The 12089-nt window shown below is 38.4% G+C and overlaps 1 protein-coding gene across 1 annotated transcript; it reads right to left on the reverse strand.

The window, feature by feature from the left end:
- Positions 1-10974: 10974 nt before the first annotated feature.
- Positions 10975-11603, reverse strand: LOC138871369 (uncharacterized). The gene is made up of 3 exons (XM_070149240.1): positions 11540-11603; positions 11413-11468; positions 10975-11370 (listed from the first exon to the last, which is right to left on the reverse strand). Exons 1-3 carry the CDS (start codon positions 11601-11603, stop codon positions 10975-10977), a joined length of 516 nt encoding a protein of 171 aa, XP_070005341.1.
- Between the last annotated feature and the right edge of the window lie 486 nt (positions 11604-12089).

The raw sequence follows: 12089 nt of genomic DNA on the forward strand, positions 1-12089 counted from the left end.
ATAACACAAAGGAAAATTAAAGTTTACCACTCGGCTTGTGGATTATGTATACTAAGGGAGAAATTATTTCCTCGCTCCTTATTCGCTCGTGGAGATAAGTTTAGATTTGGCCAAACTCTTTCAGCCGGAACCTGTTTGGCTAAAACTGCTCCAAAATAACCACCCGATGTTTGAGGGATTTCCCTACTTTGCACAACCTCATTATTGTGAATGTCTTCGGGCTTGACGTACATTTCCAACAGTTTTATCACATTAAATTTTCGGTATTCATCCGGAGTCCTCAAACAAATCTCTCAGAGTTTCATCGTCTTCGATGTTAAACTCGGCATAACAAGCAACCCCTTGCAGAGTCACAAAATACGGATATCTTTCAATTATTTTAAGGTTCACTGAACGTTTGCTCACACTCATTTTTTTACATAACAACGATACCAATGTATCATACTCTATTGTAAGTGGCAACTTAACATGAGACTGTGGAGATAAACTATAGCTTACTAAGTTATTCGCCACCACAACCTCCCACCCCAATATAATGAAAGCCTAATTCTTCACTCTTTAGACATTATGACAAAATGCAAAACAACTTAAGGAATAAAAATTTCACAAGACCTGAGAATTTTTCTATATGAATTTTTACAAAATCCTTAACGTCTTTAAATTATTGTTAAGGGCTCTATATACATTTGAATTTTTTGAGGTATAGCGTGGGGGGGGGGTTTGAATTTTTTAAGGTATAGTGCCTTTAATAAGGGCGTTATACACATTTGAATTATTGTTATGTTAGTTAAATGCAGAAGAATTATTGGTGGGCCCACTAAATATGTATAGCGCCTTTTCATTACTGCGTTATACCCTCATGTCTTTTCAAATTCAGGTATAGCACGGTAATAAAAGGCGTTATATGTATAACACCCTTTTAAAGGGCGCTATACCTTAATTAGGGAAACGACCGTTAATATATAGCGCCCTTTAAAATGGCGTTATATATATTTTGGTCACTAACCTTTTTTCCCACCTAACACACTATATCTTGCATTCTATATTTTGGGCACTATATCTTGCATTCTACCTTAATATCTCAAAAAATGTCAAGGGTCAATACCAAATAAATAAGAAATACTACAAAGTGCTGGGCATCAGTAGGAAGATTAGCTCGTGAATATTTGAACTACTAGCGACATAACGCACGATTTTGCCGAGGTCGTTCGGCCTGATCCAGAATAACGTGTATACTGCTGAGGGTCGAGTGACACAAAACATAGATGCATCTATATACTACCGAGGCGTTCGAGCCGCTCCACAAGAAAGGAAGGAAGTTACTGAATTACAAGGCACATGTTCACAATACAGTACATGAGCACAATAATAGGTACACCTCTATACATTTATCAAATATTTTAGCAACAACTCAAGGTGATAAATCTTGGCCATATATATTTATTTCTAAATCAACTTCAAGTATAATTTTAATTAATTAAGCTAGCAGAACAAATTCAAATAATTCAGTTATTACATGATAAGGTCCTAAGTCTGCCCAAACATAAACATGTTTTATCTACGTACGGACTCTCGTCACCTCGTACGTACGTAGTACCCACAACTAGTTGCACATAACAATAAATATCACCTAGGGGTAGTTTCCCCCTCATAGAGTTAGACATGAGACTTACCTCATTCCGAAGTTCCATAACCAGCTCCAATGCCTCTCTAACTCTTCAATCCCAAGCCAAACGATCCAAAACTAGTCAAACAATTGAGCAAACCAATAAAAATACACTCCAGTACTCATAATAACTCCATTCATAACAATTCCCAACTCCACTCGAAAAGTCAATAAAGTCAACCCTCGGACCCACGTGCCCGGGTTCCAAAATTTTTCGAAGATAAATATTATCCATAACATTACGAACTCAAATATATAACTTATTCCAAATTCCATGTCCAATTTCATGGCTAATTTCCAAAACTACCAATTTCTAGGTTTTTCTTCAAAATCCCATAATTTCTACAAATTTTCATGTTTAAATCCTTATACAATCTATGTATTTAACTCACAATGAGGGGAATAACTTACCTTGCCATTGATGATGAAAACCTCCACTTGAAGCTCTCCAAGAATCGCCCAAACCAAAAGAGAATGAAAGAAAATGGGCCAAATCCCGTTCTTAAAAGAACACACTGCCCCGCGACCTCTTGCACCTGCGGTCACTTGACCGCTTCTGCAATTCTGCAGGTGCGGCCAAAACACTGCTTCTGCGGCCCTCCTTCAGGCCCCTCAACTCCGCACCTGCAGCCCCAGCCGCGCTTCTGCGGCTCCACGTGCGCAGATGCGGTCCAGCTTCTGCGGAAGTCGATCGCATCTGCGGTCCTAGCCTTCCCCATCCAGAACCGCTTTTGCGACCCTCTTGGCCGCCTAACTTCCACATCTGATGCCGAAACCTATCAAATCACGTCCGATTGACCTTAAATTTTGCACACAAGTCACATTCGGCATTACGGGCCTACTCCAACTCCCGGAATCTGAATCTGAACCGAATATCAAAAAGTCCACTCCAAGTCAAACTTTCCAAAAACTGTCAACCTTCCAACTTTCGCCAAATGACTCCGAAATGACCTACGTACATCCAACTCCACATCCGGACGTGCTCCTAAGACCTGAATCACCATACAGAGCTCTTTCCAGGCTCAGAATCCCAAACGGACATTGATAACATCAAAATCTACTCCAACCAAAACTTATGAAATTCATCCAAAATGCCAACTTTCCACAATAAGCGCCGAAACGCTCCTGGATCATCCAAAACCTGATCCGGACATACACCCAAGTCCAAAATTATCATACGAACTTATTGGAACCTTCAAATCTCGATTCCGAGGTCATTTACTCAAAGTCAAATCTTAGTCAATTCTTCCAACTTAAAGTTTTTGAATTTTATTCCCAAATTAACTCTGAACTTCCCGAAATTCAATTCCAATCACACGTACAAGTCATAATACCTGAAGTGAAGCTACTCAAGGCCTCAAACCGCTGAACGACACGCTATAGCTCAAAATGAACGATCGGGTCGTTGCAGTCATCAACTAGTTTTACCCCATACAAACAGTCCCCCAACTTTCCAATGTCGCAACTTAATATTATCGGAAAGTAGATAAGAATTCCTTTTTTGGCGGGAAAGTTCCTAAATAGTCTTTGATATTCGAAAGGACACACGTCTTCTCGCATTTAATAACTCGAACAAGTGTTGCACCATAATTTAGCAAGAAGTTTTGCCGGTTTTTGAGGTAATCATGACCACGATTTTTGACGTCTATAACTTCTCCACTACTCATTTTTACTCTTTTTCCCACTATTTTCGCAACTCTTTCTTCTTCTCTGAATTTCCTTTTAACTTTTCTACTACACTCAACTTTCTCAGTGTTACGACCCCAAAATTCTACCTTAGAAATAGTGATGACACCTAATCTCTAAGACTAGGTAAGCCTAATATATGAAAAGATCTAACAGAAATAACCAACTCAACTATATAGAAATTGAACTGATAAATAAAATTACGTAACTAAAACTGAACAATAGTTATACAAATCCCTAGGACAGGTAATACAGAGTGATAAGCTCTACTGAAATACAGTAGAATCTCTAAGTACAATACTGCTTTGAAATAAAGATATACAGTAGTAAAGATAATATCAGGAGGTGACTCCGAGGCCTGCGAGCATCAAGCAGGTATACCTTGAAGTCTCCAACCGCAGACACAACTCTCAAAACTAACACGATTTGAAGTACCTGGATCTGCACAAAAATATGTAGAAGTGTAGCATGAGTACACCACAACGGTACCCAGTAAGTATCAGGACTGACCTTGATGGAGTAGTGACGAGGTAAGTCGAGACACTCACTAGACACAAAACCTGTGCAAGATATTAACATAAAGCTAACAATGGAAAGAACATCAATGTAAGGCTAACATCGGAAAGATTATTAATATAAAACTAATAATGGAATAATAGAAACACAAATGGCAACAAGAACTAAACGGGTAACAAAGCAACAAAATAATCAGAACATCGATAAGGTATGAATGAAATCAATTAAGGGACAAATGACAATTCAAGTAATCAAATAATTCCCAATGCATGACTTACAACAAGAATTTTCTCCGAGGCACCACACCTCAAAATCACAAATCATAAGCCACAATCCCAAATTTTACGCACATGGCACTTCGTGCCCACATTATCAATCAGCTTTGTACGAAAAAAATCCACGTGCTACCATGTACATTGTATCCGTGTCAATTGCCAAATAAAAATATTCGAAAAATGAGATAATGGATTTATTTTAAAAGTCAAATAAAGTATAATTTATATAAAGTAGAGTATCAAATGGGAAAAATGAGTTTTGTTTAGAAATCAATTAAGATAAAGTAAAATAATATTTTTAATAAAGTAAAACATCGGAAAAATTAACGAATTAAATACAAAATCATTTAAAGTAAAGCATGATAATAATTTAAATATAGTAAATCACCAAGTGAGATGGCGAGTTTTATTTTGAGAGTCACATATAGTAAAGCATGTTATCAATCAATCAATGCACCAAGTAACAACTGAAGCATATATTGACATGTTAAAGCAACACATCAATTCACGTAGAATGCATGACTCACCTAAGAAATCACAATTGCTCCAACACAAGAGTAACAACAAATAACCAAGTAACAACGGAAGCACATATTGACATATTAAAGAAACACATCAATTCACCATGTCACAATGGAAGCACATATTGGCATATTAAAGCAACACATCAATTCACGTAGAATGCATGACTCACCCAAGAAATCACAATCGTTCCAACACAAGAGTAACAACAAATAACCAAGTACAATCAAAATTACGAATGGAATGAGGTGAGAAAATAAAAGAATAACCGTTCAAATCAACAGGCCATTCCAACATAGAATGTACAACAAGAATCACATCGATGTACCACACCTCATTTTCACATTTCACAAGTCATAATCACAATCTTCCTTATATCACCGTGTGAGCCTTGTATTTATTTTAAAATATTTTTTCCGAAATAGCTACACGCGTTTTAGCCCCTTATCTCACCGCGTGGCTTCAAGTATTCCCTTACTAGCAACACACATATAAATCCCACCTTATCTCATCGCACGGGTTTCAATACACACCCTTATACTACCACATACGTATCAGTATCACAACATAATAATCAACTCGCACCACACGTGCTCATATGCCACTATATTACCAAAATCAACAATACCAATGTTACCACAATACATAGTCGACGGCTCAACCACAATATGTACAAGAATCTCAATAACAACAAAATGAACGAGCAATAACTTAACAAGAAAAGGTATTACAATAACCAACAATTTCAACCATAAACGTGTCAATAGATCTCAACAACTACAACTTCCATAACTCAACAATGAAGGCATTTCCATGAAATGGAAACTTCAAATTCAAATGCATAACATAAGCTCAACAATAAGAGAGGTAGCATGAAATAGCAATTACAACTAAATGCATGAGAATAACTCAATAATAAAAAGAATAGCATGTAACAACAACTACTAATAAATTCATATAAGAGTAACCTCGATAATGGAAACTAGAACATGTAATAACGACTTCAAGTAAAGCATGTAAGAATAAAATTGACAACAAAAGATAGAATAATTAATAACAACTTCAATTAAATGCTTACAGTTACCTAAGAGCCTAAACCGGTCAATTTTCACATATAAGCCCGTGTACACATTCGTCACCTCATGTACACGTCTTCCACATAATTCAAATAGTACAATCAAACCCAATCCTAAGGGGTATTTCCCCCACAAAAATTTAGGCAAGATACTTGCCTCAAAACAGCTGAATCAATATTCTAAGAAGCCTTTTCCATGTGAAATAACCTCCGGACGGCTCGAATCTAGTCAAAATAACTTAATATCATAAATAAAAGTCATAGGAAATAATTTCGGATAATAAAGCTTCGATCTTTAATGAAAACCAAAAAGTCACCCCTGGGCACGCACCGTTTAACCTGACAAAACTCACAACTTTCGAATAACCATTTCGATACAAGTTCAATCATACTAAAATTATTCAATTCCGACCTCAAATCGGCCTTCAACCCATCAATTTATGTTTTAAAAAGTTTTTACTAAAATCCTCAATTTCTCCAATTCAAATTATTAATCAAACACTACAATCAAGGTTGGAATCATCAAATAACAACAAATCCGAGTAAAAAATACTTATCCCAATCCAAGTTGTAAATATACTCTCCAAAATCGAGCTCCAAAACCGCGTGAGAAAAAGTAATTGAATTCTGAAACAAGAAAAAAATGCAGCAGTTGTTCCAGCTCGATTCAGGTTCTAGATGATTCTAAAACTCATGTTTGATAAGCCCAACACGATCCTTGTGAGATTACATCCAAGATAGCCTCTTCAATCACCCAATTTGGCCTTAAAATGAGGAAGATATGATGTTCTGAAGTTTTAAAAGAAATCTGAAAATTTCAATGGCATTTTTGTAATTATTTATATCAGAAAAAAACCAGCATTTAAGAAAATCTTCGTTTTAGCACCAAAAACTCATTCAGAACCTCTCGGACACAAATAATATATGCATTTCAATCATAAAACATGCTACGAACCTGCTCGGGTACTCAAAACACCGAAAATAGGCCTTGTTGATCCGATATTGACCATAGTCAAACTTCAAATCCTTAACTAGTTTCTCAACCAATATTTTAAAATATACCCAAGACCCTAGGGACCCCATCCAATCATACCAACAAGTACAAATATATCATACAAACTTATCCAAAGCCTCAAAATACCCACGGGAACATCACAACAATCAATCGAGGCTCAAACTGAATAGAATTTTTCTTAAGTTGTTAAAGCTTTATTCTCTCAAATGAGTGTGAATCACACTTAAACACTTCAAATTACTTTAAAACTGTGCACACACGTTCAATTCAACTATATAGATCCATCCAAAGTCTCGAAACACCAATTGGAGTCCAATAACATCAAAGTCAACTTTTAAGTTCTTCAAATTGCCAACTTTTGACAAATAATGTCGAATTATTCTAGGAATCTCTGAAACCAAATTCGGACATACGCACAAGTCCAAAATTATCATATACATCTATCACAACAATCAAAACCTGATTCCGAGTCTATTTACCCTAAAGTCAAACCTTGGTCAACTCTTCCAACTTAAAGCTTCTAAAACGGGAATCATTCTTTCAAATTAATCCCATATCGCTCGAAAACAGAAACCAACCATACACTCAAGTAATAATACATAATATGAAGCTATTCAAAGTCCCAAACTACCGAATGGAACTCTAAAGCTCAGGACGACCGGTCGGGTCGTTACACTCAGTAAGAACTTCTCCACACATCTCTTACCACCATGCCTTACCCCTTCATCTTAGCATTGCATCTGATCTCTAGGAGCAAAAAAACATCCGCAAATTCCACAAGTGGCAGGTTTTAGCCTGTTCATAGGTACCCTTCCTCCATTTGTCCTTCTAACATCCATTTTGTGAAGAAGGACTATAACTACAACAGTATCAAAATTGCCCCAGATGGGATAGAGCGAGTTACTTACTCAAAAGCGGGATTCATGTATGTTTATACATACCCCTTCACTTTGGGTCCATTTACCTTGAGGTCGGGTGAAAGACTTGACGCAATAATCTTAGAGTTCTGCCACCGATACCAGATTTGCTGGGAACAAATAGGCTCAATCTATATGGCGTACGATGACTTGTCTCCGTCAGTTGTGCTCTAAGATCGGGGAAACCCTAACTCTTGCACATATGATGAACCTTTACTCCCCAAAATTTTCTTCGGGGGTGTGATAAACCTTAGCAAGCATCGTTACCATGCCCTTCTCACCTGTGTTGATGAAAACAATGACTGTGGGTAGATGGAACGATTCATTGTCATTGCTACCGAGGATATTATCCCAGCCACAATGCCAGTTTTTCCCGAATCATGGAACCTTTTCCGTAAGTGCGAAGTCTTCGTATGTTTGTTTCTTTTCTTCATGAAAAAACTTTCTCCTTTGCTGAAATTTTATTTTCTTCGTTCCAGCTACTCGCTGGGAACCACCACAGGTTCAAGGACTGGTCCAATGGTTGAAAAAATCCTAGATATCACTACTTCGGAAAACGGACGATGGAAAGAAATGGCTCCCAACTACGGGTGGAGAGCCAAGAACCATGGTAAGAAAAATTCTTCTTTCTTTCAATCTTATCTATGTAAAACAACTTAAGAACAGTTTACTAACTGTCATTTTACTTGTATAGGGCTTCCGAGGGGATCTGCTGTGTGCCCCGACATCGAAGTTCTCGATGACCCCAAAGAGGCCGAGTGGGCATTGGAGAATGCCCTTTGCCGGAGCAATGCTCATGGATCAGCTCCACATCAACTTTTGGCTAAAAGGAATCAGCTCGATGAGTGCCTCTTGGTATTGGAGGCCAAAGTTGCTCAAGTGGATGAGCTCGAGGCCCAAATGCAGCAGTCTAAGCAAGACAGGATGGCTCATAGCCAAGAAGCTGCCCAGCTACACGAGAGCCTTAAGGAAGCAAATGCTAAATGATTCGAGCTTCACGATACTATGACTGCTGATGTCGAATGTGAATCTGCCTTCATGGAACAAGTTAACAACTTGGAGGCTGGCTTACGTGCCAAAATCGAGGAGGCCACTGTTGCCGAGGAGAGGAGGGCCAAAATGGAAGAGAGACTCAAGAGAGTCATGGAGCATAACTGATTTCACTCAACCACCAACGTCGAGCTTGATCCAAAAATCAGAGCAATGAAGGCTAAAAATGAAGAGCTCCACGTCAATATTAATAAGCTCCGAGCAAAACTCCAGAAACAAGAGATTCCCTCGTCTTCGAGAAAACCTACTCCATGTATCATATGAAGAGGAAGACCTTGGAGGAGGCCAAAGAGGGCATTGCCAACATCGATTACTGCATTGCCCAGGCCCGGGAATTGGAGATAACTGCTCGTGAGAACCTTCCTGCTCGGCCCGATGTATCTGACTCTTCGAATACTAATTCTGAGTATTCGCTATCCAAGGTGGAAACTGAAGAAGATGAAGGTCTCGAACCGGCAGCGGAACAACCTTCTCCCACCAGGAAAAATGAATGCCCTTCTCTCCCTTCAGGTTTTAGCAGCAAAGATGTATAATTTTTTTTATCTTTTGTAATTATGCCAAAACCTCTTACTATGTTTGGTGCTTTAATTAATAAAAGAAACTTTTTGCCTAAGTGTTGTGCAAAAAATATTCTTTAAGCCTCGGGAATATTTCTGCATCTGAAAGCTTTTGATTCTGGGCATAAATACTTCTAGAATCTACCCTTTACTATGAGGGTTTCATAAGAGAGAGCCCTTATGTTTACAGTTCTCTTGAAGAGGACGTCTCTTGTTTATTCCGGCATAAGCATTTGAAGTTTTTGTTAACTCTCAAATGATAAAATAAATTAAATTATCCTTCAGACAAGAAATAAAATAAAAATAAATGTACTTTGATTTATTCCTTCTATCATTCAAAGTACATTTACATAAACATTTACCTGCTTAAGTAAATAAAGCTGCCAAAATATGTTGCTAACTTATACAACTTATTTCTACGGGGCTGATCATGCAGTCCCCGGTCCTAATAAGGCATCAACCTCGGTTCCAATAGTCCCCGATTCTCGTAACACTTTAGTGTTTTGCCATGTATTATTCCCCCTAGTGTTAGGATGCTAATCATGAGAATTTGAACACTTGAGGTCTTGTAGTCGCCGATGACATTCTTTCATAGCAAACTTCACGTCGCTTCCTCATTAATGGAAACAGCTTGTAGATAGGTAAACAATCTATTACCGAAGGCCGATGAGACTCTTGGGAGATGGGTTATGTTATCAGGCCAAAGATTATTTAACCATCCACGGGTTGATTGCCATATGAGTTGATCCACACATAGCTGTTGGTCAGCTTTCCGATGATCCTCCCTTCGTAGTATGCTTTACATTGTTGCCTTATTAAAAACCTTGCCATACTTTCATTACACGCAAGGATCTTTAACAATAATACCTTTTGAGGTGAGTCACATTCCAATTGCTCGAGAATTTAATTCTATCTTGATTTTCCATTTCATGTGAGCCTTTACCGGTTATAGCTGAAACCCGGCAATGTCTTTCCCATGTCAATCCCAGCTTTCCGGCGTTGACTTCTCAGGTGCTTTGAGTGACCTTCCTTAGAACCAAATCCCCTACTTTGAAATATCGATATTTTCCCTACGATTATAATACCTTTTCATCCTCTGCTTTTATGCCACCATTCTCACGTATGCCAGATCCTGGTGCTCCTCGAGCAGATCTAACTTGACCAGAAATGCTTCGTTGTTTGATTCTTCTTTTGGATAGGAAAACCTTAAGGTCGGCTCCCCCACGTTCATTGGTATAAAAACCTCTATACCGTATACGAGGGAAAATGGTGTCTCACCCGAGCTCAACTTCACCGTGGTTTGATATGCCCAAAGCATGCCGGAAGTTCATCTGGACATTTTCCCTTGGCATCTTCTAACTTCTTTTTAAGGTTTCAATGATTACCTTGTTGGTTGACTTCGCTTATCCATTAGCACTGGGGGTGGTATGATGAATATGTAATTCGTTTGATCTTTAATCCTTCCAAAAACTTTATGACCTTTGATCCTACGAACTGGTGCCCGTTGTCACAAGCAATCTCTTTTGGAATTCCAAATCGGCCGACGATGTGGTCCCATATAAAATCAATCACTTTTCTTTCTCCGATTTTTTGGTAAGCACCTGCTTCAACCCACTTAGTAAAATAATCAGTTAAAACTAAAAGAAATTTTACCTTACCGGGCCCTTGCCGCAAAGGACTGACTATGTCCATTCCTCATTTCATGAATGGCCATGGAGACACCACTAAATGCAAAAGTATCGCTAACTGATGCACAAACTGTGCATGGCGTTGACATTTGTCGCACTTTTGTACAAATGCTTTAGCATCTTGTTCCATATGAGGCCAATAGTAGCCAACCTTGACTAACTTGAGAACCAATGAGTCTGTACCTAAATGATTCCCGCAAACCCCTTCATGAACTTCTCTCATCATATAATCAGCCTCTGAGGCCCCTAAACACAGAGCCAATGGTCTTTGGAACGACCTTGTGTACAACTGTCCATCAACAAGACAACAGCGAGCTGCTTTGGTCCGCAATGACCGGGATGCTTTTGGGTCTTCAAGTAAATTACCATGTCTGATATATTCAATGAACTCGTTCCTCCAGTCCTAAATCAAGTTGGTTGAATTTACTTTGCAATAGCTATCTACATCCAACACCGAATGCAACAATTGGACTACAACACCAGAATCAGATCTTTTTATCTCTATGGATGAACCCAAATTAGTCAATGTATCTGACTCCACATTTTCCTCCCTTAGAATATGTATGATTTACCACTCTCTGAATCATGTAAGTAAGCTTGAACCTTGTTCAAGAATTTCTGCATGCGCTCTTCCATGGCGTCGAAAATTCCATATACTTGGTTTACCACCAGCTAGGAGTTGCATTTGATCTCGATGACATCAGAACCTAATCCCCGAACTAGTTTAAGTCCTGCAACCAAAGCCTCGTATTCGTTTTCATTGTTAGTTAATGGTACAGTTTTGATGGCCTGCCTCAGGGTTTCCTCCGAATGAGTAATTAAAACAACCCCAGGACCGGATCTTTTTATGTTGGAGGCTCCATCCTTAAACAAGGTCCAAACTTCTGATGCCATTCCCAATACCAACATTGCTTCCTTAACAGCCAAAGTCAATAACCAAGGACTAAAATCAGCCACGAAGTCAAGCAAAACTTGTGATTTAATTGCAGTCCTAGACTTCTTGTTTTAAACTATATTCTGTGTTTCTGAGACCTTGAAAACCTCATTTTGAGTCACCTCAATTTGCGTGCACAGTCCGGGTGCCGGAAATCTTAAATATGAAAATCTGTGAAAAATGATAAA

Source organism: Nicotiana sylvestris, chromosome 6, assembly GCF_000393655.2.
Source record: "Nicotiana sylvestris chromosome 6, ASM39365v2, whole genome shotgun sequence".
Taxonomy (NCBI): domain Eukaryota; kingdom Viridiplantae; phylum Streptophyta; class Magnoliopsida; order Solanales; family Solanaceae; genus Nicotiana; species Nicotiana sylvestris.